Raw genomic sequence first — 27,942 nt, forward strand, 5'->3', positions numbered from 1 at the left:
TCAGCTGAAGAAGTATGTTGACCTCAGGACATTGTCCAGGTCAAATTCGCCCTTCTCGGGGACGTTCGAGACGTAGTCGGAGACCATCTTCATGTTCCTGCTCCCTCTCTTCAGCTTGTTGGTGTCCACGATGTCTCTGAAAATCAACACAAGAGGGCAGCAGACATTCAGAAATTGCCTGCAGAAATGGCATCCTATTTTGCACAGGAACATCCTCGTCCAAAACTAACTGCTACACCATAAGTCAGACCATTATCTCAATTATCAAATTTCTAACCTACAATTTTTGAGTTAGAAAAACAATATCATAGATCTCATGTAGCCTCATTGGCATTGATTCTTTGCTGCATGTATGGTCTACACAAAGTTTTGTGGCACCTATCTCTTACACCTGCTCATATAAATCATGAACGAGGATCTTTTTTTTTCCCCTTGCAAATCAACCACGAAAAAGTCAAATAGGCCAGAGCTTCATTGAAAAGACTTAGATCACTATAACTAACATGAGATCTTAGGAGATGTTACGCTGGGTCTCTGGATATTTCCTAGTACCACAATATTCATACATTGTATATCTATTGATTGGATTATTTGCTTGATCTTTCACTTTGCTATTTTTTTTTCAACTGTGCATTTGCTGTCATAATTGTTCAGTGTTGTAATTTCTACACAAGACTGATTGACAAATATCTTCACAAAATCATTCAATCGTCAACTGTTGCTACAAACTATACATATCTCATACACAGAAATAATGTACTCGTCTTTACTAAATCCTCACAGGGCATTTACTCTTCTTGCAAAAAACAAAGAGAAAGAAAAACAGACACAGTCATTGTAACATGGTAAACAAAGGCTTACAATTCTCCGTATTTGTCGATTAGAAACTCAGCCAAGTTATCCAGGATTGGTTCTTTATGCAACTTGACAAACTGACTTCTGCAGATCTGGAGTATAGAAAAGAAGAGAAGGATAGAAAGACACATATATATATACATTATACTTCTGAAGATGTTGATCATAACAGTTGAATCCTACATCATTGGAGGTGATAACAGTTCGTCTTGCAAAGTAAAATCATAGATAGGTCATGCAACATTTTGCTTGCTGCTGCTGAGCCCGTCGGGAACGATGATCACCTCCAACCCAATAGACATCATATTCCTATGTAGTTAACTCATATATCTATCCATCTTTCTATCTATTTGTCCATTTGTCTGTCTGAGTCCGTCTCTAGGTCAACTGGATGGTCAATCTGCTCTGAAACCCTAATCTCCTGTCCAGCTGCAATGGTCAAACTAGTTCAGTTTGTGTTGTTAGAGCTACCCACAATTTAGAAAGAACGCAAATAGTTAATTTCTGGGCTATCACATATTAACATCAAAACCTCTTCATACATGCACACCTCAACATGCAAACCGACATGTTTAAACAATGCATCCCGATCATCCGAATCTGTTCCACCATCATTTCTCAGAGATCAACTTTCAACAAATTGTCAACTTATCCTTGCAGCTATTGAACAGTGAAAAGATATCACGTAATTGTCAGGAGATGGCATCTCTTTGCCTGAGATAGATCAAGATTGCATTGCATTGAACAATGCGGATAGCAGCAACTGGTAAATCAGAGCCGTGCATACAGAAGATATTTTTAGTATCAAGAGTGACATAGATGTGACTTCTGACCTTGTTCATCTCATTGACTGTGCTGGCATGAGTCCAATAGCAGTCGTGCACTGAGGCAAAGGTGATCCCCGCCCTACGGAGAAAATGAAAGTGATAGGTCTTTTATCAATTCTATTGTAAATGTGGAATATTTCATAGTGTGGACATTATTGCGCAGATTGGCACTCTATTGCACTATTTCCCTCCTCCCCCCCCCCCCCCAAAAAAAAAAGAAGAAAAAGAAGAAAGAACACAAGAACACTATTGGAGATATCCAATAGTATGCTAAAATAGTTTAAGTTCATTTAATTAAAAAATCATACAGAGCAAAGTTCACTGAAATCAACTATGTGCATAAATTCAAAAATGCAAATGTTTCCACTCTAGAAGTAATTCGTAACTGACCACCCCGACTCAGGCCACTCTCTATCTATATAGAATCATGTAAGAACTAGAAAAATGGAGAGATGCTTGAATGGTTGGATGTGAATGAATCACTCCTTTCTTAAACACAACATGTGTGCATCTCTAATGGGCCCCTTTGCTTTGTATACGCTATAACAGCTTTGACAAATCGAGAGAGAATAATAGCAAGAAATCATAATGGACTCAGAAAAAAGATACAAGTTAGAATAATGACATTCACTAGTAGCCAACAGACAGATCACTTTGATTACGTGCTGGTATATGACAATTTTTTTTTTTTTTTAATGAAAGACCAGATCGGTCTTTAAAGAGAACAATCATTCATTCCACAATATCTCTTTCCCTTTTTCTTTCTTTTTTCTTTCCTGCCAGAAGGCAAAGAAACAATTAAGACGAAAATAATCAGCATGCACATTTTGGGCTTGAAGCCACCATACCTCTGTGAATAGAGAGACGTCAGCATCATGTGAGTGGAGTCCAGAGAATGGATGAAGTTCGGTGGGAAGGCGTTTTTCTGCTTCATCGTGTCTGGACGTCTGTCAAGAGACGAGTATGAAGAAGAGCATTGCCACATAACACCTCTCACTTATTAGTTGCTAACTAGAAGTGACGATGACAATCATAAAAACAATATCACTCGTCTCAAAGAGCTGACAGCAAATTTACCCACATATTTGGGTAAGAAATAAATATGTTTTTTACACACAGACAACAGCAAATATCTCAAAGAAAGTAACAATAAACATGGTACTGATGAAATTCTGAACACCATCCCTAACAGCATTCTACAGAAGTTCTGCATTTTGTGCTACACATACGATATGTTAAGCTGAATGCATATCCCATGAAACAAGCTCTTGGAACTCTTTGGGACCAAAAAAAAAAGACAAAAAAAAAGACAAAAGAAGAACCGGGCTAGCCTCAGTTCTTAAATCACCAAAAATTACACATTGTGAAACAATAAAGGCTTCATTTTTCATTTTGCAACATTCTAAATTGGCAACATTTTCCCACGCTGATGCATAGTATACTTCTATTAATATGCAAGTGAAAAGTTCTGGACACCATCCCTCACAGCATTCTAGAGAAGTTCTGCATTTTGTGCTACACACACATGATATGTTAAGCTGCTACATGCTTAGCTGCAAGTGGAGAGTAACATCATGTTACTCTCCACTTGGAAAGTGACAGAAAGCAAAACTTTCACCGATGAGAACACAAGTACAGCCAACATTTGAACATCATGATTTACAATTTGATCCAAACACATGACTCTCTCAGGACTCACTCTGATTGGCTGTGTCTCTCCTCATGGTAAACGTTGCGGCCACCGTGGTTGACCACCTTGAGGCTCCTCTTGTGGTACGGCTGGACGATGGGCAGACCAAGAGGTGTGACCCACTCCACCGTCTCGCCGGCCTTGGAGATCAGCCAGGCACTCTCCGTCAACCAGTCCTGGAGAGGAGGTTGCCAGTTCGTGAAAAGATTTTAAGACCTAGAACTGCTTCTTGCCATGCTTATATCGTCACTGGGGTGACTGGACCTTGTATCTCACATTTTGGTGGAAATTACTTTTTTGGAACAATGGTCAGATAATCAATTAAAGTGATGCCCTGTCCAAATCCAAGCTGTCTAACCCCCCAAAATGAAGCCACCATATGGCATGTTTAAGGAGAGACTATCCCATTTGATATAGTGCTTTATTTTTTTTGCTCTCCCGAACATTGAACGTTTTGTAGATACGAGGTCTTGTAACCCCAGCAACAATTATATGTATTCCCCTAAACCAAACAGATCACTCCTAGATTAACACTTTATTAATAGGGAAAGAACCATCAGGGGTATTATTCATCTGTGGTGTGTAGGTCAGAAATAAAGGTGTGCCAGGGATGGGTAACTTCCTTGTGTCAGCACCAAAGAGGTTATATACTCACTGCCTATAGAGGGCAAACTATGTAAAATGTCAATGATCACAAGGAGGATTGGAGTGCCCTACTTAGTAATGGCGGACTTCATTCTGTACATGTGTGTCCCCGTTGTGCTCACAGAACAATAGTACAGGGCATACTTAAACTTTTGAAATTAATATGAGTCTGCACTCCCTGATCTGGCTGCCCCTTGGCTGCTCATATTCTAGTAAGGAGTGTTGTCCGCCACGAGGGGTAAGCCTAGTGCCTCGCATCGCTCTGCACACTCACAGAGCATTTACACAGGGCGTACGGTGAGTAAGCACCCAAGTACTTGGCTTGCACCCTTCTCTTCATATAGGAAGTAATATAAGATCTTTCACATGTATGAGTTCTGTTTTAATAGCACACAAACAGGTATATATGTCATATCTGGTAGACAAAGTCTTTTACTTCTTACTAAAGGGGAACACCCAGGGAAACACAACACTGCCAGATTGGTTTATAACTGCAGCCACTTGATTCCATGTAAGACACTCCAACTCCTGAGCCCACTCACAGTCCTATACCAGGGCTCCACACTAACTTTTTTTTTTTGGTGGCCCCATTGGGCCACCAAAATCATCCATTTCAAATTTTTGGTGGCCCGAAAAAGAACCCAATAAAAAACATTAAAAGTCCTGTTTTCTTTTTAATGAGTCACACACTCACTGCATGCATTTATGCATTACCGGGACAAATGAATTTACTGACATAGGCCCCTACTTTTCAAAAAATTTTGGTGGCCCGACTTTCATTACCAGGCCACCATTAGTGTCGAGCCCTGCCTATACACACCAGTCACTTGAAGATTTCTTTTATCATGTACAAGATGTGCAGAGAGTGGTATCCCTTGTTATATAAAAAAGAACATTCTGAATTGCAGCTGATAATCTATTCCCACATACAAATATCTACTGCATCCATCAACCAAAACACATCTACACAGTTGCTCTTGAAATGTATGACACTACCTACATGCTTGAGCTCTAGCTGATTTTTTCATCACTGGCCATAAACAATAGTAGCATAGTAACATATTTTCTCTTTGAAGTTCTGCAACAAGTTGGGGAAATAAAGGTCACAGGGGTGAGAATAAAGGTCACAAGGGAGGAAATAAAGGTCATGGGGGAGGGATAAAGGTCAAAGGGGGAAATACAGGTCACAAGGGTGGGACAAACATAACCAACTCACATCAAATTTCCCACTCCCTAATCTCTGACTAGGATTTATCTGAGAAGGTGCTCTGCAACATACAGTTAAGACAAGTTCTGATGTCAACCCTCAATGTTTAAACACAGGTGATTTGAAGAAGTCGGGGTGCACTATAAACAAGACACGTCGCACTACAAGGGGAGGAGGAGACCCTCCCCCCCCCCCCCTTGCAGTGGAAGAACGGTTTGCAAACACTCACCTGAATTTCTCTCGTCTTGGTGAACATCTTGCGAAGACTCTGGAAGACTTTGATGGTGAGGTAGCCCGCTGCGTACCACTTCTCATCCTCGGAGAGGCTCTTCTCGTCTCGCAGCTGCTTCAGGATCTGGCGCCGGCTGCCGTACGACGTCACTCCGTACACCACGGTCATCACCGGCTGCTTCACGACCTGGGGGAGGGTGTGGCAGGTTCACAGTGGGGTCATGGATTTTGTACTCAAATTGTGTCGTACCTTATGTTTAGGTTTGAGAGAAAGTTGAAAAACTACTTGGTACTGTCTCTTTAAAAACACTACACAGCATGTTGTGTAAAGCTAGCATGTGTCCATACTTCATTCCAGCCAGAGTGGCATTACCGGAGGTTGAGAGCATGGGGGCAGTGACAGCAGCTCTTCCGACCTCTCTTTAACTCTTACTTAATCTTGATATTTTTTCTCCTTTGCTTCATACATATCACAATGTTGGTAATCATATTTTGTATTTCAATTCAGCTTTTCTGTTCTGTACTAATGTGCTTACAAATGTCAGCACTAAGCGCTGGTATATAAATATTATTCATCATCATCACTGTTATCATTATTAGATAGGAAGGAATTTGTAGCTTCAACTTTAGACCAAAACTTTAGACAATAAAAACTAAAGAGCCAAATAAAAAGGAAAAAAGAAAAAGAGATAAAACATGGAGAGAAGGCAATGGACAGAGTTAATCACTTTATTTTCCTTACTCATAGTAATTCATGCAAGACTGTGTACTGCATTGTTTCTTTATGGTGAGTTATGCAAATTTCTTATTTGACAGCTACTGACTTACATTTCTCTTGACATGGCCATCCAGAGCCTGTGCTGTCCTGTTGCCCTTAGCAGCATCTTGAGCTCTCAGCTCTTCAACCTGAACACGGTAAAAGAGTATTCAAGAAGAAACTGAGAATGCGAAGAAACTGAGAATGCGAAGAAACTGAGAATGCGAACATTCGTGAAGACTGAACTCAATGGACGTATTGGCCACCTTTCCAAATACAAGTCACTCTACTGCACTACATCAAATATGGTTCATAACGCATTACGCACCAATGCTGTTGACACCCATTTTGTTTATGAATCAAATCAGTATACTGAGTAAAACTGGTTGCTTATCTTCTTCTACATCAAAATTATGATTATAATTATCACTATGAAAGCCACTGATATCATAATCACCACCACCACCATCATCATTTTCATCATGTTTCATCAGCATCATAATCACATCAACATATGTGAATGTGCATCACAAAACGAACAAAAAGTCGCACCCTTTGATTTAACGAGAGGACCCAAAAAAGGTGAAATTGGTCAACCAAGTAAATATCAAGTTTTCATGTTTTCTGAAAGAGCTACCCTTCTTATACATTTTCTTTAAGTTTGAGATAATAAAATGAAGTGCGAAAGTGCATTTCAAGCAATTTTTCTACAACCTTTTTTATAGAGTAATGAGATCAGGCATGTCTCAGAGGCCCCTTTTCATTTCTGGATAACCACTTGCACACTCTTCACTCTCACGTCTAATAACTTTTGAAGGGATAATGCTACTGCTTTGAAAGTTGGCATTATTCATGGACAGAATATGTTGAGAGAGCATGCTCAATTTCAACTTGATCTGATAATCCCTTCATTGTTGTTGGTCCAGTGGTTTACATCCTGTTTTTTGTACCCTTCATCGCACAGCTAGCACGGCTTGGTAAAGATTAAATGCTTGAATAGACAGTTAGACCCTGTACTTCAGAGCCTCTTTTCTTGGTTCACACTTTCCCACAGTGTGTGCTTTCTTTCCAATATTTAGATAGGTTAGGAGAGTCCATTTCAGTTGAGCTATACATCATTTTAAAGCTTAGAGTCTGCTTTTTCAGAATCTGCCCTTACTAAAAATCCATGTCTGGCGACTTTTTGTATGTTTTGTGATGCAGGGTCACATATGATTCATCTTAATCAGCATCATCACTGTCATTGTCACCTCCATGATCACCACTGTCATTAGCATTAACGTACAATGGACTCTTGTTTGGCAGTCTACTGTAAAACCAAAAACACTCGCGGCATGAAACTTTCATGAATCGGAGCCGATGGCCTTTTCCCGGGCGCGGAGGTTTTGCGAATTGCCATTTGCATTCCATGCACTGTAATTTTCATGTGCAATTTACTTACACAAATCTTGAATACTTTGAATATAGTCAATACTACTGTAAAAGGACCTCTGCGTATATTTTCATATTATATTCAGGTGAAGGTTTCAACTAATTTGTGCTTGGTAATTTCTGTATTGCATTATTGTACCTTTCCTTTTTGTATGACAGTTTCTCAATGAATACAAAAATAAATTGAAATTGAAATTGAAGTAAAAGTTGCCTATGTTACCATTTGAGCAACTCCACTGTAGACATCCTGTGGTATGTCACTGGGGTGGAGGTTGACCTGCTGGGCACCAATGAGGTCGCGACCCAGGGCAGCGTAATGCTGCAGACCATTGCAGGACCCGTCCTTGAATCCAACACAAAAGACACAAGGAAATGAAAGGCAACAACAACATCAATAGTTGTCGTGTAAATACATAAAGCAATTTTAAATCGTTAGGCCATTAGGTCACCCCTCCTTGTGCAGTTTAACCTTTTCTGAGCCAATGAGTCAAATATGCACAGATTTCATACGCATACCTATGGACAATGAATCAATGTGGAATGAAGAGGGTGACCAGTAATAATGTATACTGCCACTGAAAGACTCTTTGTAGTGTAAACTGTTAAAGTGTACTGAAACCCTGGAAATCAAATTTGTGTACAGCTAGAATACACAAAAGACAGCCATAATTCACCTGTGATCGCCCATGAAAGTTTCTATATTTTAATAAATCAGAACATATCTCTATAACAATTTAACAAATAAACAAAGAAAAGGGAGGTTGAGGAGGAGAAGATGAAGAAGGAGAAGAAGAAGAAGAAGAAGAAGAAGAAGAAGAAGAAGAAGAAGAAGAAGAAGAAGAAGAAGAAGAAGAAGAAGAAGAGGAAGAAGAAGAGAAGAGAAGAGAAGAAGAAGAAGAGATGAGATATGATAAGACAAACACAATGTCCTACAGAAAAGACAAATCAAAATCTGGGCTACCTGGTGAATGGGAAGATGGCTGACATACTGCGCTGGGTCACCTGACCTGGTTGCCGCGGCAACCTCCATACAGGATGCCAACGTCTGCCAGGGCTCGTCCGACTCCCTCCACCAGCCGTTACCCTGGAAACGGAATATTGATGAGTCATTGCAAACATGGTAAGCAAACCATGGCCTACCAGCTTTGCGGTGTGTCCGGATGTGGATGCACACGATGAATCACAACTGCTGAACATTGAATATCTCTTGCTTTATATTCCAGTGATATCATTTTTTCTTTCAATGGGAAACCTGTGTACATTGAAAAAAACTAATCTCCTACTCATTTCAATGTGAAAGTGGAAGGCAAACATGAAAATTGAAGGCAAATTTATTAACGATTCAATCTCATGAACACAGTTCTTTGTATCTGTTACAGTCACTGAAAGTCCAGATCTCACAGCAGGAATATGCTCATATCACAGGATTGTTTACTTGAACTCCCTCCCCAACAGGATTTAATAACAATTGTATAAATGTCACTAAGTAATCAAAGGAAACAGGTGTTGAACATTCTGTAGTTTATCTTAATCATCAAACTCAGTTGTAAGAAACTTGCTGTGAATACAGATTCCCTTTTTTAATCAGGGCTTACAGTCAAAACGAGAAGAGTCATGTTCAAATATACATACCACTAAATATATGACAACACATCATTTTTGTTTAATGTTTTATTGAAGAATTAAACAGAATCACACAATTTACAACAATTAACATGATTAAAATAACACAATCACAGAACAATGTAGAGTAATTGTAAAAAAAGAAAAAATAAGGCACTCATTAGTTTGTTTGTTTGTTTTATTCTCCTTTCCCATCTCGGAATTTCGCCCTTGAACAAGATCCGATTTGTATATTGACAACACATCATTTGATATGGCAGACACAAAATAAACAAAAAGTGAAAAGAACATGGAAGCTAAGATGTATAGATGTATACATCAGTCTTAGGTCAGAAATCAATGGAAACTCACATCGAGGGGCCTGTCAGCTGAGTCTAGAATCTCTGGCATCATGTCATTGGCATACTGCAGTCTTTCAGCAACTGAGCATCTGATTGGCAAGGGAAAAAGATGACACCTGACTGGTTTACCGATGTATTCAAATTGCATGCATCCTTCATGACAAAGGGTTGCCCCTGACAACCAGAAAGTTTGCCCAAGGCCCCGACACAGCAACAAGCTTATTTATGCAAAAGAAATTCCAAGTACTGAAATGCACAGAGTGCTTTTCACATTACAAGGATACAGATATCCTCGAAGGAGGATGCTAAACTGCAGCCAAGTGACACTTCGTATGCTAGTGATTCTGAGTAGTGATTCATATCTGGTAAATATATGATGAGAGTTGAACTTCAACAACTTATCATAACGAATTAATGTTCCCTACACACTAAATAATTATCCATTTTATTCTCTAACATACACAGAAACACTCATACACCCCCCTAAAAAAAGAAGAAATATAAACAAATTACATTCAAGACAACAATAATAATTAATGTATTACACATACAACACAAAAAATAAGCTGTATAAATTAATACATTAAAAAAAAAACATAAAAAAGAAATATTCATTCAAAATATAAATAAGTCTTTAAGGAAGATTTGAATGAAGACAATGTAGCAGACTGATGAATATTACTGTAGTAAAGTAACAAATACAATCTTGTCCTTACAATTTACAATGCCATGCTAAATAAAAAAAAAGAAGAAATTAATATAAATGCAATGAATACAAATCAAAAGTGGAAAACCCTTGAAAAATAAAAAAAAAAAATCAAAAAAGAAATCACAAGAAGAAGACATATATTCATGCAATTTGTATTCACATACCTCTTCTTTTTCCCTGTGAGGTTCACGAGATGTATCTTGAGCCAACGGAAGCCCTCCTCCCCTAGAGGCCTCCCCCTGGCAAACAGGAGGATACTCCGAGTGACATCATTGCCAAAGTGGTTGAAATGGGGCGGGCAAGGGTAGACGCGACCGCGGAAGTCCATGTTGTGTGGGAACCAGAAGATCTCATCTCGGTACTAGCAGAGAAAGGGGGACAGAAATGTTCCAGAAAACTTTATTCACCTGTTTTCTTTCTAATGGGGGTGTATATTTGCTTGCTTATTCAATTTCGTGAAGGTAAACAGACAGGCATGGGGAATGGGATACATTCAATTGTATGTGTACATCTATGTGTGTATACATGTGTGTGCATTTATTTATGTTATTATAAGAGTCGGTGAACGAATATGGGTTATGTGTGAGCATGTATATATGAGTATGTAGCTATATAATTATGTATGTTTGTTTATGTTTGTTTGTGTGGGTGAGTGTGTGAGTGCATGTGTTTATTTAACAGGGGACAAATGATTAGACCATCAACGGTTGCCTTGGATACTCTCGAATACACATAGATGTAATAGATATATGGGGCAACATAAATTCATTTTATTCTCATGATTATCATTATAACCACAAATTTGAATACAGTAGATGACCAAACCACTGATGTGCATGCTGGTTGATGGGGAAGAGAAGAACAGAAGAGGAAATAATGACAAGGGATAATCTCTACAAAGAATGTACACTTCAATTAACCACACAGCACAAGCATAGACTGTCTTTTACCTTATTCGCTACAGATAGTTTGTAGAGCATGTCCATACGAAGCGAGTGCATCTCTGCCTGTAGCTTCCGTGAGATCGCCCTCTCTCTGTGTACCTGGGCCATCTCCTCTCTCGTCATGTCACTGAGAAAAGAAAAAAAACCCGAACAAAATGCACTGGTTAGTCAGTTCACATAACAATACTCCTGGGTGACTCATAAAAGCTGTCTATTGAGCGCAGCAATGCAAGGTATTGATAAGAAGGCATTTCTTGCAATCCTATAATTCATACTCTTCAGGTCAATCCTATGCTAAAATGTCTGAAGTAAGCAGTAAATCAAAGTCCAGCTGACATCAAAGTTGATACAGTGCACTCCCGTCATAACGAACACAGTTATAACGAAATTCCCGTTACAACGAAGTAAAAACTAAGGCCGCAACATTCACCCCTCTATGTATTTCTATTGTTTATTTGTCTGGTTATAACGAAATTTCGATATAATGAATGAAAACTGCCGGTCCCGAGGACTTCATTACAACAGGAGTCCACTGTAATTTGTTAACAAATTTGAAGCCTTTTATCTGCCGGTTCATCCTACCTGCTCTATGATACAAAACTGATTTGTGAATACTGATTCACTCCTTTCAATGCTGGGGTGCATAAATGAAGTGTCAATGTCTGCTTGAACAATAATACAGACTGACTTTATGAAAAGCACACAAAACATTTACAACCTACAATTGTAGGGCCAGTTCTCTTCAATCAATAAGCCAGTTCGGAGTTCCACTTTGCGCATGAGCAGAAACAATGTCATTTGGACCAACAGGCATGTTGGTTTTCAAATTTACTGGGATAAGCATCTGTCATGTAATGATTATTCATGTAATCCTTATAAATGCCGCTTGCCAGCACATCCACCTGACAGCAAAAGTGGTATTTGGCAATATCAATAGAAAAAGATTGTCAATACATCCAATGCAAAATAATGAAATGGATGCTTTCTCAAGTGTGAATTGACAGATCATTCTGCTCATCTGGTCTACGCAAGTTTATTCTTTGTTTGAACGGGACTGATGAATCCCATAAATTGTTACGTAAAGCTTATGCATTATGTCGCTCTGAAAACGAGTGAAGTGCCCCTAACCAACTGAGAAAAGAGAAAGGTCATTCGTACCAATGTGCCCATGAGCTAACTTCGAACTGGCTTATACCGGTATATGAAACATCCACTTATGAAAAAGTGCACAATTACATGGAGGACATGCAAATACCCTTTTAAATATACATGTATGCAATTTGCTCAGAAGAATTACAGAATGACTTCATGGAAACATACATGAACATTCACAAGCTACAGCCTCAAACTCAGCTTGTGTATTTTTCTTGCGCTAGTACTCATTTACCTACATGGATCCACCATGTGCCCCTCAGTTTTCCCCTCTCAGTTTTTGCCCCTCTGCAATTTAATGACGTCATTGGAACCTTGTCCATACTTATTTTGATGCAAGACAGTGAAACAGTGCATGACTCTAAAAGAGGATACACAAGTACCCTTAAATCAAGGCTGCACACTAACCCATTTTTTCTACTGGTCCGACCTGTTTGTCGGACCAGTAGGTTCCTAGTTTTTGTTTCAATTTTTTTTACTGATCCATTCATGGAAAGTTACTGGTCTGACTGTGATTTTTCCTGGTCCTGGACCGTCAGACTAGCCCCAGTGTGCAGCGTTGCTTAAATGCACATGTATGCTAATTTGCTCAGCAGTATTCTAAACTAATGCGTTATAATACAGGGAACAAACAGAAAAGGTCAGGAATAAACCCTGAAACCAAACACTCCTACCTGGTGATTCTCTGAGGTACAGGGCAAACAGACGCTGGCTGTGGGATGTCCAGCTCCTTGCTCCCATTGTTCCGAAAGACTGAGATAACAGTGTCCAACACCTGGCAGCATACAAGAGCAGTGCAGATGAAACATCACAACAGAGCTCTATGCAATAAATCCACTTTGTAGTATGACTTTGTGCATGAGCAGAAAAAAGTCATCTGTACTAACAGGCATGCTGGTTTCTAAATTCACCGAGATATGCATCTGCGATATAATGGTTATTCAGGTTATCCTTATAAATGATCCTTTGCAAGCAAATCCACCTGACAGCGGCAGAGTGTTCATTATTCAAAAGCCTGGTATTTGGCAATATTCATAGAAAAAGTTTGTTAATGCATTCAGTGCAAGACAATGAAATGGATGCGCCACCAGGTGCTAAATGGAGACCATTCTGGTCACCCGACCTAAACAAGTTAATTCATGTTTGTTTGAACATGAATCCCGTAAATTGTTCCATCGGGCAAGCTTATGCCTGATACTGCTTTGAAAATTTGTGAATATCTATAAATCAACTGAGGAAAGGTCATTTGTACCAATGTGCACATGACACAAACTGGCAAGAGTTAAGAGAAGAAATAGTTTACCACACTATGCCATCTTGCCAAAACACTCACATAACCATCATCATCTTGCCAAAACACTCACATAACCATCATCACCAAATCCTTTGGAGAACCAGTTGTCTCATTCATTACAATTCAGATGAAAAGGGCAACTTTGTCATCATACTCATCTGAGCTTCATGGCAATAATGGTCTAATATTCCTTGAAGAATGACAAGTACAGAGCAGACCTTCACTGAACAATTTTCACCCTTCGTGATCTACTCACAGGCTTGTTGATGATCCAGGGGACAGCACTGAGCTGGTTGAGAGAATCCAGGATTGGGTAAAGCTCTGCAGAGTTGGTCTTCTCCAGAAGCAGCTGGTGCTGGTGTGCGCCATCTTTACACCGCATGATTTTGGCTGAGGGTAGAGAGATAATCATAATCATTCAAATCAATGAAATTTTTGTGTAAAGTTGCTTTCATTGCATCTGACTGACATATTGCCCTGCATCAACGTAAACAAACAGCTCAACACAAGAATTTCATTAAAACTTGTAAATACATAGAACCTGCTGCATGCTTAAAGGATCAGAAACAGCACTGGCTGTCAGGCAGAAGCTCAGTGGTCCAGCGACTAAGTCGCCTGTCCAGTGATCAGGAGGTCATTGGTTTGGATCCAGCTCGAGTGTGTATGCCCATGATTTTTTTTTAAAATCATGGCTACTACTAAATAAAACACTGATTAATTCAGTGCTAATCTAAATCAATGTAAGGCAATTTGGAATCAGTTGATATCGCAATCATTTAAGACTATTGTGTACACCATATATTTTGCGAGGTGTTTATTTTGGCGAATTTCACGAGTCGGGTGCTGTCTGCAAGTTTAAGAACACTCAAAAATATCAAAAAAGAAATTACATCCTTCACATCAAATAATTTGAGTTACTGTAAAGCATGATATATTCGCGGCACGAAATTTTTGCGAATTGGAGCCAACGGCCTTTTTCATGGCACGAAATTTTGGCAAATTGCCACTGGCGTTCAATGCATAAGTGTACATAAGGCATTTTGCGTGCATTTTAATTTCGCGAATTTCGCAAATTTTGGCACTCGCGAAATTCGCGAAATTAAAATGCACACGAACATTCCTCGTTTTACAGTATAATTAAGCAGTGATATCTGTCCTTTACCAGGGTGAGAAGGTTATATTTGCTACATAATATGCAAGATTGATACATTAAATACAAACAAATGGAACTACAGAAAACTGAAGCCTAGAGGCTTTTGCCAGTAATTATTTTTTGCAAAACTGGCAGTTTGGACTCACTGGAACTGAGAGGGTAGGCACCAAACTTGACCGACGTCCAGGGCAGCGGCGGGGTGACCATTGGAAGCATGTTGGAGTCAAATTCAAGGTTTGGATCTTTGGCTGTTTGGATCAGATCCACAAGGGTGGGGTGGGGCTGCAAGAAAAAAAACAGGCATACAGCGTGATTAGATATAGGAAGAAATATGAGTCTTACTCATTATAGTATAACATTCGTATATTTGTAATGCGAAAATGTTGATAAGTTTAAATCATTGCTGAAAACTTATCTATTTACTCTATCCTAATTTGTGTTGTTGTTTTTGTTATATCACAAATGCTGTATTTTACTTCAATATTTTTTTTTTTGGATTAATGCCCTTAGAAACGTGAGCATTAAGTGCTATATAAGTGTTATTTATTATCATTATCATTATCATTATCATTATCATTATCATTATCATTATCATTATCATTATCATTACCATTATCATTATCATTAACATAAATACTGCTACCATAGGATATAAAAGGACTGAATGATCTGTAATTTCAGGGCATGACAATGTTACTGGTTTCTGGTCTGGTTATGAGATACTGTACACAACAATATTGTGACACCAATAAAACAGGCCCATTACCATTGCATGAAGAAAGGTTATGTTCTTTTTTAAGTTGGGGCACAAAATAACACATATGTATAGAAAAAAACTCAAAAAAACTTCAATTGGACTGTGCTTCTACACATTCTGTTTACTTGTATGTCTCAACTTTTTTTCCTTTACGGTCATTGTATGAAATATGCTTCTTATTAAATCCTGTCTCAACTTTTGCACTGTACAATTCTTTCTTCACGAACTGGCACTGATGTCATAACAGACAGTCAATGAATAGAGCTTATCTCATCTCAATATTCAGTATGGTGTCACTGTGGCATTCCTCTGACTGAGGTATTGATATACCCGAGTTGGCTGGCTAACTTACAATAAGGTCATTTGTTATTGCTGTTGTTTATTCTTATTTGTATTACTATTTAATTATCTTCTTTTTTTTCGGGGGGGGGGGGGTGGTTATAGCCAAAATGCTCTTGATGGAGCTTGCCATATCAACATCAAGGGCCTTAGAACATAAGGCAAGAATTCATAAAGGTAGTTTATCTTTAGCAAGTTGATTACTGGTATGCAAATATTATCTGCATATGTGTGTGTGACAGATTGTGTACGCCAACAAGCATCCAATAATATATATTTTGTGCTTGTTTTAGTTCAAGGACTAAATTTAAACCATGGATTTGACTTCAGTAGCTTTGTGGGTTCAAAGCAAAAGGTTCATGTTTTCTTTGTATCGGTAGGGTAGACTTACCTTGATAAAGCCAACATGCTTGAAACTCCTGTAGGTGTACATGTGATACAAGGCAGGAATCCATTGCCTAATTCAGATGGGGAGGAGAAAAAAATGAGGGGATAGAATGAAGGTCACCTTTATTGAGGTGAATAATCAGGGCTAAATGGTTTTCTGTTTCTTCACTTCTACAATGTATGTACAGAATGGCTGGCCGTTCCTACCAAAGAGTTCCTTACTCTTCTCAACCATCAAGTGGCTGTCACTGGAGTCTAACATCTATTCACTGCCAATAAATCAAAACAATAACAACCACAACCTGATGTCTCTTCCTCCTTTTCATATATTTTGCACACATCACGATCTACCTCGGGCAAAATTCATTACAGTGTCAAAATTGTCACTCACTTATGAATGAAAGTGGCATACTCATGAACAGGATGATTGGATACATTGCAAGAGGATACAGCCCAGTTTTGAAGGTTTTTTTTTGGTAAGTTGTTCGATGTCTCTATAGAATATGATGCTCTCGTACATGAATATGGCAAATTGCCTACCCATGGGTTTAATACAAAGCATTCTCGGGAAATGTCATTTCCTTTTATTTCTTTTACATTCTTTTGTCACTTAGATTTTTATACAGTGAATAGAGAGTCGTAACATTTCAAGACTTCCAACAGCATCAGGCATGCATGAGCTCATATCTCTATCCTTTTTTTTTTTTTTTTAAACAATATAATAGCATACACAATATCCAATCATTCTTTTCATATAGCTGGAGCTTTATACAGAAATATGCACAATCAAAAACACATTTCACCACCATCATGTAAAAGCTCACAGTAGTTAACATAGGACATGGGGAAGTGCTCAAAAGTGAAATGAACCATAATGTACCATGAAGGAGTGGACACTCAAGCACCCTGTGGAGATAGCATAGCTTTTTTTGAACATGAGTTGAGCTAGGGGTCACTCATTTTGTAACAACCAACATGTTCACCTCGCATCATATGCTACATACAGTTGTCCACGAATCAATAAAAAGAATCAACTCTTTGTACAATAACGTAGTGCATGTTATGCATACTGTAAGAGTGGTTTCTTTCGCTGTGGTTTTATTTTCTTGCTTTTCGCGCTTTGAGGTTGAACCGCCAATTTAACATCACGCGAAAATGTTTTGAACTTGTCGCTTGTACAACGCTATCATTACCGACCGCAAATTTAAACACACGCGAAAAAGTCTGCACCGATGGAAACTGCAAAAGCTTCTGTACGCGAAAGAAACCACTTTTACAGTAATTAAACATAAAATACTTCTGGTATGGTATGACCACTTTGCGTTTGAGTGCTCTGGCATGATATGGTATGGCACTGTACGCTCTTGAAGCCCACTGAGAAGTGGTCCACTTTTGGCACAATATAGTACAGTACAGTACACTCTTGGAGCATTCAAACGCTCCTCTAGCACGGGTACAGTATGGTGCGCTTTAGGAGGCACTTGAAAAAACTTCAAGATAAAACTGAATGAGAGTGGTGCACTTACTTTTCTGGCTTGCTGTTGTGCATGTTGCTGTCAATCTTGATTTCTCTCAGCATCATGTCAGCCAGGAGTGTTCCAATCTTTACAAGAAAGAGAAAAAGAAAAGATTGAAGTAAATGCATGGTAACAAGTACCAGTAACACTGGCAACTATGGGTCCCTCCTTCTTGGTTATACATTTCTGGTGCTATCTCTGTTTAGTGTGGCTGTAAGGTTTAACTTAATATTGCTATACCCATATCTACTTAATTACAACAAAGACAGCAACACGAGAATCATGATCTTGTGTGGATACATGTGGACATGCACACAGATACTGGCAGAATTCTGATATTTTGTACAACTACAAATGTATGACTACACAGTGTATAAAAACATAGAAATGCTACAAATGTGCATACTGAATCTGTACTATACAAGCAGTATTGGGAGATTGTTTATCTTCTCTACTATATCCATATTACTCCTTACTGCTGGTCATCCCTTCTGATCTTTCATCTTTATCTCTCTTGACAGCATTTCCTCAAACTTAAATGATATTGCCAATGACCATCATAACAACCAATCTTCTGACTGTATTCGTGACCACATCATTTCACAGAAGTGTATCTGTAAAATTCATTGACTACTCACTCCAAACAGTAATCCTGGTGGCCACGGCTTGGCTTGGAAGCCCTGCAAAAGGCAAATAAATCATAGAAAACAATTTAGTATTCATTACTTCTAATTATAATTATAATGATAATGATGATGATTATGATGGTGACAGTGAGTTTGGGCATGAGTGGGAAACAGGTTTGTTCTAGTTGCAACATAACAACACATGCACAGAGTCCGCTTTTGTTTTCAAATTTATGGATATCTCATCCTGACGACCGAGTAACAAGTTATCTGCTTCACCCACTCCTACCACTTTTCTATCCACGAGTGAAATCCAGTTTGAATGCACATAGTTGTTGATATAAAATGGGTTATGTAGCAAATCACAACAACTGACGTGAGTTACATGTACAATTACATATTTTCTTTTCTTTCTTTTTTTTTGCTTATGCACAGGAGTGCAAAAAGTGCGCAGTAAAAAGCATTACTGCTCTGTACGTTATCCTGTGGCATATTATTGATTGCTCTGTGTAACTGTCGCCGCAGCATGGACCCAAACGCTTTGTTTGACATGGTTTTCAGCGAGGCCAATCGAAGAGCGGGCCCATCGTATTGCAATACAAACTTTCACCTGCTGATATCATAGTTCATAGACCCATTTCATAAAACAAATAATGCACAGGTTTAAGTTTGTGATGTTATTCCTATTCCAATTCTTATTCTTAATCCTTTTCTTATTCTTATGCTTATTCTTATTACAGTGGACTCCCATTATAATGAAGTCCTCGGGACCAGCAGTTTTCTTTCGTTATATCAAAATTTTGTTATAACCGAACAAATAAACAATAGAAAACACATAAAGTTGACAATGTCGCGGACTGAATTTTTACTTTGTTGTAACCGGAATTTTGCTATAACCGTGTTCGTTTTAACGGGAGTGCACTGTATCATCATCATCTTCATCATTATCATTATCACTATCATCATCATCTTCTGTGTCATAGACATCTTTACGGCCCACTGGTAGGCGACAAGCACGTTGGCCTCACCTTCTCCAGGGATGAACTCCCCAGCATCTCATCCTCCAGCTGATGGAAGTGTTCCCGTGGCAACCGAACACCACCCTCATCCTGGTGCTCACACGTGGTCTCCACATATTTCTTGTACAGTTCTTTTGTCTGGAACGAGGAAGCATTAAATGAATTGGCTTCAAACTGACTCTACTTAAGTAGCAGTTCACAGGCATTAGGAAAATGGGTTCCATTTCATTCCTTACATTCAATTCCACATGAGGCTTGACATACCTCTCAAATGGATCACAAGGACTAGAGTTTGCAATTTCATATCCTCTACTTCGGTGACATGGTTGTTTGACAAATTTCATGATTCCATGCCTTGCCAGCTTTAAGCAGATTTCAAAATCTGATTCTGAGCACCCAGGAAGAATGCCGACAACACAAACTCACCATTTAGTATGACTTTGCTATCTTTAGTTGACAAATCATTCCACGAAGAGTTGATACACTCTTTGTAAAAAGTTTTAGAAGTAATCAAAGTTTATCATGACTGCTTCCAACGAAGAAGATAAATCTATCACTCTTTGAAGACAGGGCTGAAGTCAAACACATTTCAGGTGAAGACAAACAGAGAGTTGGTTATGATGTCAATATTCTTCTAGCCCAGAAAAATATACAGTGCGTAACAAAAAAAAAAAATTAGGTAATCCAACTTTGGAGGGCTACTATCTTATGATTATCAGATATGGAGCGTGTAATGTTAGTTGAGAAGAAAGGGGAACTCTTCCTCTTTTCATTGATACCTATTCATGTTGACAAATGTCATGCATGACTGAGCACATGAACTTAAAAGACAACAATGACAAATTGCACGTTTTCCAAGTTTGCATGTTACTGTGAAGGAACAATGCATATCTCACTGCATGGATGAGATCTGTCAATGGAGGTGGTCGAATCATCAGGCCAGCCTGCATGACTGCAGGTTCCTGTTAAGGTTTTTTTTTAACCATTTATGGTTCATAGCCTTCAACATGACCACGTTGTTGTAAACTTGGTCCTTCCCATAAAGGCTAAACCATTATCCATTTTTCTCTCTTCACATTTAAGACATGGTTTGTCGCTGCAAGCTATGTGTTGAATATGAACAGAGAAAATGGATTGTGTGGGTTGACCTCTGTGGGAGTGACTTTAGTTATCCAACAGATGGCCATCTTACAGGTTATGAACCAAAAGGTTAGGAAAAAACCCTAAACACAAATCTGCATTCGTACAGGCTGGCCTCTTTGGCCACTTTCATTGACAGATCTCATCCATGCAGTGAGACATGCATTGTTCCTTCACAATAACACACAAACTTGGAAAAAGTGTAATTTGTCATTGTTGTCTTTAAAGTTCATGTGCTCAGTCATGCATGACATTCATCAACATAAATAGGTATCAATGGAAAGAGGAAGAGTTTCCCTTTCCTCACAACTAACAGTGTGCTCTCAATAGCTGATAATTATGAAATAGTAGCCCTCCAAAGTTGGATTACCTTTTTTTTTTGATACGCACTGTATATGTGTATCACTCAGCTAATCCTGATGGATTATACCCCTATCTTGCATGGGTTAAGTTCAGAGTGAGACCACACTTTGTTGTAATCCCGCAGGATGAAAAAACACCAAACTAGTAGTCATGGTCACCTCACCTGCTCCGAACTCCCCAGCTGCAGCTTGCTACGGATGCCATACTTGCGGAAGAGGCGGCTGCCGAGGTCGCGGGCCAGCACCACGGTCATACTGCCCTCCATGGTGGCCGCTACCGTGGACAGAGCCTGCAGCATCATCTCAACATAGTCATCCACCGGCAGGAGTTTCAGGAATGGGTAGAAGCACATGGAACCGATGTTGGGATCTGTAAGGTCAAAGGTCAATAGATAGATGAAGGAAATAATTCTTTTCCCCATTTTGACTGTCTTACATTTCTTTCAAGAAATACATGAAAGAGTCAAAGTGCTTCACCAGACTTTATCAAAGCCATCTCAAAAAGTAATACTCACGCTTATGGCTTTCTCTATTTCTCTACTAAAGTGGATAAAGAATTCTAGCCTTGATGAGTTGTGCATGATTTCAATGATCTGCTTCTGGCCTTTGAGAAACAGATTGTGTAACTTTATTCATGATGGAATATACCTCTTTAGCTTTGTTTCAATATATGATATCCTTTTGGATGTTTTCTTCTTTCTAACATTTTGTCCATACTGTCACTTGACTACCAATGACATCATTGACTTTATTTGTTGAAGTTTACTGTAAGTAAATAAGGAATATCAATCAAATCAGATCGCATTGCATAAATATACCCGTAAAAACGACAGAGGGCAAAAATATTGCTTCTGTATGTTTCTCCCTAAAGCACGGTCTTCAATATCATCGGGTCAATGTGTTGTGTGAGGCGTTATCATTCACCTTGCCCACTCATTCAACCCTTTGTGAGCTTTGAGTGCTGATTGCCACAGAAAATCCCATAGCGTTGTACACTCTGTTTAAAGTCCCTAGCATGGAAAGGGTTACGAGGGCTCTCCTTTACTGCTCCAGTGTCTCACATTTCGTAATAACAAATGGGATCAGACGAAATGGTGGAAAACTCACTTTTAAACTTGAATTTCTGACGAGTGATCTCATTTTCCATAGCTCTCTTAAGGGACATTCTCCACTGCACTCTGTGCCTGTCCAACAGCTTTCTCTGTTGGGAATGGCAAAGGAAATAGTTTCATTAGTTGAAAGCATCTGATGCGACTGACTCCTAGTCAGTCATTCATCAATTTTTTACCAACCTATCAATTTTCATTTACAGTTCAGATTCAGACAATTACAAACGAGGGTAAGAATTCACACTTCTTTGGTATGCATTTGATTAACAAAGTTAAAAAAATATAGGTACTAGTGAAGACAGAAAAATTGCTTGAAGATAAAGAGAATTTCTGGCATCTCTTTCATTTAAAAACATATTTCCTCTCATTGCATATCTGTTCATATACATTGACTGTAATTATATACAAAATTTTTTTTTTTTTTCTAGCTTTAAACAACACTCTACTGGTCCTCATCATCAAGAATATTCAGTATCTTTAAACAAAAATTCAGGACAAAATTGAACAGGCTTCCCTGAAAAATATTTTCCTTTATGCACAGCGTACAAGAGGATAATATGCAAAGACCCTCCTTTGACAGCATCCAGTTTTCATCAAAGGTTAATTAGTTCAACATACTAAAGGGTCTTGCAGTACACAACCCATGTATGGCTTGAGGGTCTATCTTAAAATTCTGCAAAGCTTAAAACTTATTTTCAGCGGATGAGGCAGACTGGTTTTGCTACAACACACATTTCCCATAGACACCTGCCCGAGCATACTCTGGACTTGTCCTCAATGGGTTAAAAGGTTAAGGGGATGACCTTTGTGAACATGATTAAGAAGAGAAGATCCCAACTAACCAACACTCTTTGTTAAAGCTGAATGGAACAGGTCTCACTGCCTGGCTCCAACCTTCGCTAATTACTTTCACTAATCCCCTAATTCACTTTCGCACAATGAAAGTCCAGGAAGTTCATGCTTATAAGCATCTATTGTAGAGAGCACAAGACAAAGACTCTCTGTTTAATGCACTCCACACCCTGAGGCCTGGTAGCAGGGGATTCAAATAATTCATGGTGGATGGTAGATTGAACCCAACTAGCTAGAAGGAATGCAAAATCACTGCTTGAACTTTTTGGGATGGTGTGTGGTGACTGGTTGCTAATCACCTGCGACAAACTACAAGGACAGGGACTTATTCTCACCTCTATGATAAAGTTATGAGGGACATATCACTTCACTAATATAGCTCCTTGCTCATTGGGGGGGGGGGGGTTGATTAAGAAGGATCTTTTATGTCCCCAAAATTCTGACTCTCTCACCTACTTAAAGGAAGCTCATTTTTATCTCCTACTAAGTGGACAGGGTTTTTGCCTCTCAATACTTGGGGATGGCATAAAAAACACAACAGATTTAAGCAAATGGTATCATCATGGACCATCACAACTCTTGGTAATTCTAGATATGTATCTCACTCTCTGCACTGTCATGGCATCCGGGTCACCAGTCTCCTCCACGGAGGTCACAGTGACCGTCTCGGCTAGCTCCATGGCCCACTGCTGCTGGAAGCGCCGCTCCACCTCCTCCTTGTCAAACAGCTCTGAGAAGGACATACTTTGGTCCTGTGAAAAACAGCCACACAGAGACAATATAGAGTCAGAGAAAAGAAAGAGACAGAAAGATGATGAAGGATATTGGACAAAAGAATAGACAGATAAATACAGATAAACAGGTAGATAGGGATACAGAAACAGAAAGAGAGAGAAGAGAGAGTTAAAAGAAAGATAAATGAAAATAAGGCACTAATTTGCAAGTTGATTGTTACATCTGAGGAGTTATGCGATATGCAAAAGAGTTTCACTTTTTTTATATCAATATACATCAAGAAAGGTAATGCAATATGCATTAAAAAAATAACCCTAATTTCACATGACTGCTTTCACACAAATCTTGAAAGCTCTTTGGGGCTAATTAGCTGAAATGAAAAGGAGAGGGAAGCAAAGGCAGTAAGTAAAGATAGACGGGGGGGGGGGGGGGGGGGGGAGGGGGGAGGAAATCAAACATTCTACGGATATTTACGAAGAAAAATTTTAAACTAACAACCGTCACCACTTCATTTATTACATCATGATCCCATTAGAAGTAACACAGTTATCGGTCTTGAGAGTCCTCAAAATAAAGTTACATGAAATGACCTTTAACCTCAGTATGTGACTTCGGACAGCACCATGACCGGAAGATCTCCAAGTGCATCTCTGCCCCAACTTCGCCTAGCTTGCAAGCACAAACCCTTGTCAGTCATAAAGGAGTCTGTGCCAAAGCATCTCTTTCACGGTCTTTGCATGTATAATCCCTCCACTGCAGCTGTTGGCCTATGGGACAGTGCCAGTGGTGCATGTAGTCTTTTCGGTGCAGACTCCTTTCCAACCGACAAGGGTTTGTGTCTGCAAACTAACTTTATGCCTACAATGAAATAAATTACAATTGGACTAACATTTCCTCAACAGAAAAACTTTTGTGCTGCACGTGAGATGGATGACAGATGGACATCAGACAATGGACAAACACAATATTAACCTCATACACCCGCCTCCACATTCAGTAGGCAAAAACAAATCAACATTTCTGCCACCATTAATGGTAAGGTATGAAGCAGGAATACAGGGGCGGATCCAGGAATTCTGTAAAGGAGGGGAGGGGGGGAGGGCAAACGCAAAAAATGTTTCTGTGGCACTTCTGGGATTAATCATCTGACAAGCACAAAAAAAAAAGCATCTGTGCAATTTTTTCTTTTCTCTATCCCGGATTTCATCCCACCCCCCTGCTACTGGAGCCACCACTGGAATATACTTCTGGCATAGTTGGTGTTATGGAACAAAGCAGGAACATACCCCTCCTGAGGTCATCCCTGCTGAGCTGCCTTCATACAGGTCCCTTACGATGCCAGTCCTGCACTGCAATCTCTCGGGAGGGGGCGGGACCTTGAAGTCCGGCAAGACCTTCTGGATGAGACCGATGACGAGGCGGCGGCCATCTCCGCTGAAGGAGCCCTCGCTGAGGACCTCTTCAAGGGTGATGCTCTCCCGCTCCATCTGTTCCAGGCCTTTGCTGACGATGTTGAGATCGGTTTCGGGGCACCTATAGAAACAGAGCAACATGTTACATGCTACAAAGACAAGCCTGTTGGTTCACCATACAACTGGAACACATTGATTTGCATTTGCATTGTGATACACAATTTCACATTTACCATCACATACTTCATTCACATATGCTTTCTATAAAGCAGGGTGCAATAAACTCATGTGCATACTTGCCCACAATGAATGCTACAGGTAGGCAAAGGAAATGCATGGGTACTATCCTGTTAACAATATGAGGTCCTTGCCTAATTAGCCTTCATGTAAATGAGAGAACATGATTTGAAATATCCTGCACTTTGGGAGACATTAAAAAACCCCTTCATTATTCCCCATCCCCTCCCCCCTCCAAAAAAAAAAAAGACATCCCACAAAAAATCAACAATAAAAATAAGGAGTACAAACAAAACATGGTGCTCAAATCACAGACTGGCCTACAATTGTATGTCCTCTGGAGTGACGAGAAAAAAAAAAAGCATGAGAGAAAATAAAAAGAATGATCAAAACACTTTATGAACTAACATTTTAAACCAACTCCATTGCTACTTACTATCACAATCATCCAGGACTTACCAGTCAATGTATCCCTTCATTGGCTACAAATGGAACAGAGAATACACCTGTACTGTGATATTCATTATTCAATAATCTATAGGCCATACATATCCTCTTTTTCTTCCCTGCTTATTCCTTTTTCTGTCATTCTCTACTGGAAAAATTCCATACAATGAAGATATCACTGGTCACACAGACCTGGCAAGGCATTCCAGAGAAGCAGCGTACGTCTGGCTGTTGGAGGCAACATTCTTGGACACCATTCTGGCCAGCAGGTGGCGCACTCCGTCCCACTGTCCCTGTTAATGTGACAGAATTTGTGGTTTGAGTTAAAAGGAAACTGTGCACCACACCCACACAGCATCATCGATAGTAAAAAACAAGCACAAAATCAGTAAAACTTTACATAAAAGACAAATAACATCAACCATTCCTAATTTTGAAGTTACTCCCGCTAAGGCTGGTATTGAATATTGAAACTATCAACAACTTAACTAATGAAGGCGATAAGCTTAAAATTATGTACAATACTTTTCAGGCCAAATGACAATGCTGTAAGTACAATCAACCTTGCGTAAGTCGAATCTATTTGGACTGAAGAAATAGCTTTGACTCAGAGAAAATTAGACTTATGAGGGATTAAAGTCAAAAGAATATAAAAAGAAAAGGACTTGAATAGACCTTCGACTTATGCAAGGTCCACTTAAGCAATGTTGACTGTGCCTCCTTTGCAAAAATTGGTCATTTTTGACAAGTGAAGAAATGAATAACCAATGTCTTACAACAGTTACAAAGGGTAGCTTCATTTTGCAAATGTGTTTCAACACTCACACAAGTTTTCACATCATGATATCGTAATCAAGCATACAGAGAAATGGTTTACCTTTCTTGCATATGCATGGATAATTGTGTTGTAATCTTCCACACTCGCCCCCGAGTTTAACTTCTCAAATACCTGTAGCATGGCTTGAGCTGTCTCAATCTGTAAAAGGGAGAAGAAAATAAGGGGTTGTTACTTTTCAAACATTTGCATTTCTGCATGCCTTGCATACATTCAAGCACAGAGTACTGTATATGCCGAATATTTCGCCAGGCATTCATTTTGTGAATTTTGCAAGTTTGGTGCTATTCACTATTATCTGTGATAAGTGGCATCTCACACGTAGCTTCGCCTGCATATTTGACAGGACAAAAAAGATTCTTACCAACATTGATACATCTTGCCATCTGTATGCATCGAGGGCAGGGGGCAATTGTAAAGACAAAATGTCAGTTATAAATAAGCTGTGCTCATAAGAATGATGAAAACAAACATGGATATTAATACTTACTTTATCGATGAAGACACAAGCATCAAGATATGGCCTCAGGTACAAGTCCGGGTTCTCTGAGAACTGTTTGCGACTGTTTCTCTTCCACTGCTGAGGTCCTCCTGTAACTGTTTCATCTTTAGCTCTCTTCCTGCTAGTCTTGCTCTCAGACCCTCCTGTGAGAGTCAGACTGGAGTCAAGCCCCTCGACGTCCGAGATACTCTCAATCAGCTCCATGTTTCGGTCAAGGACATCGCCGTCGAGATCGTGGGCATCCAATCTGAGCGGGTGACTCGCAACGGGGTCGCTGGAGGCGTGTGCCTCCGAGAATTTCTGCTGGAGGGTTCGACTCTGATGGGGTGTCCTCGTGTTATAAGTTCTACCCTGAGGTGCTGTCTGTATGTGATCCCCCCGTGGGTCGGGGAGTGATGGACAGCATTCATCCCAATGACCAGTTCCGGCTAACCTATCTTCCTCTGTAGGCGTAATGGCAGCTGCTTTGGTGGTTTTTTGAGATGATGCTGGCAGTGATGGTGACAGTGACGCATCGTGTGATGTTGCTGGAGCTGCAGTGATATCTTTTGACTTGACAATCATTTTGTCCAATACACCTATTGCTCTCCTATTCTTCAAGGCACTTGCCACTCTGTCTTTCTGGATGACTTTACTTTTGCTCTTGGTAACATCTTCTGCACTTTGTGCTTTACCAGTAGTTCTTTTGGACTTTACCTGTGAACTCTTAGCCGATGCATTTTTTGACTTCACCGAAGATGTCCCGCCCTTTGAGTCCTGAGTACCCTTCTTCAAAAGTCCTTTTAAAGTCTTGAGTTCTGCGGCACT

At 39.5% G+C, this 27,942-nt stretch overlaps 1 protein-coding gene across 1 annotated transcript; it reads right to left on the reverse strand.

Annotated features, from left to right (window-relative positions):
• Positions 1-27,699, reverse strand: LOC139735865 (DNA-directed RNA polymerase, mitochondrial-like). Its single transcript, XM_071646612.1, has 26 exons — positions 27,124-27,699; positions 26,676-26,774; positions 25,991-26,091; positions 24,989-25,235; positions 23,573-23,719; positions 22,114-22,207; positions 21,171-21,376; positions 19,514-19,642; positions 18,498-18,539; positions 17,869-17,945; positions 16,347-16,413; positions 15,006-15,141; positions 13,963-14,096; positions 13,087-13,187; positions 11,267-11,387; positions 10,481-10,677; positions 9,618-9,696; positions 8,605-8,727; positions 7,864-7,986; positions 6,284-6,361; positions 5,454-5,642; positions 3,382-3,548; positions 2,531-2,629; positions 1,689-1,761; positions 862-947; positions 1-136 (listed from the first exon to the last, which is right to left on the reverse strand). The coding sequence occupies exons 1-26, from the start codon at positions 27,697-27,699 to the stop codon at positions 1-3; spliced, it is 3,627 nt and encodes a 1,208-aa protein (XP_071502713.1).
• Between the last annotated feature and the right edge of the window lie 243 nt (positions 27,700-27,942).

This window comes from Diadema antillarum, unplaced genomic scaffold (genome assembly GCF_040938485.1).
Source record: "Diadema antillarum isolate AM-2024a unplaced genomic scaffold, OU_Dant_1.0 seq00000604_RagTag, whole genome shotgun sequence".
NCBI classification, from domain to species: Eukaryota; Metazoa; Echinodermata; class Echinoidea; order Diadematoida; family Diadematidae; genus Diadema; species Diadema antillarum.

Excerpts from the sequence above, each read along its gene's own strand:
- LOC139735865 (XM_071646612.1), bottom strand. The coding sequence starts at position 27,699 with ATGATTGTCAAGTCAAAAGATATCACTGCAGCTCCAGCAACATCACAC. Across the intron at positions 9,697-10,480 it reads CTCACAGGGAAAAAGAAGAG|ATGCTCAGTTGCTGAAAGAC; the intron begins GTATGTGAATAC and ends CTTGCCAATCAG. Across the intron at positions 137-861 it reads ATCGACAAATACGGAGAATT|AGACATCGTGGACACCAACA; the intron begins GTAAGCCTTTGT and ends GTTGATTTTCAG.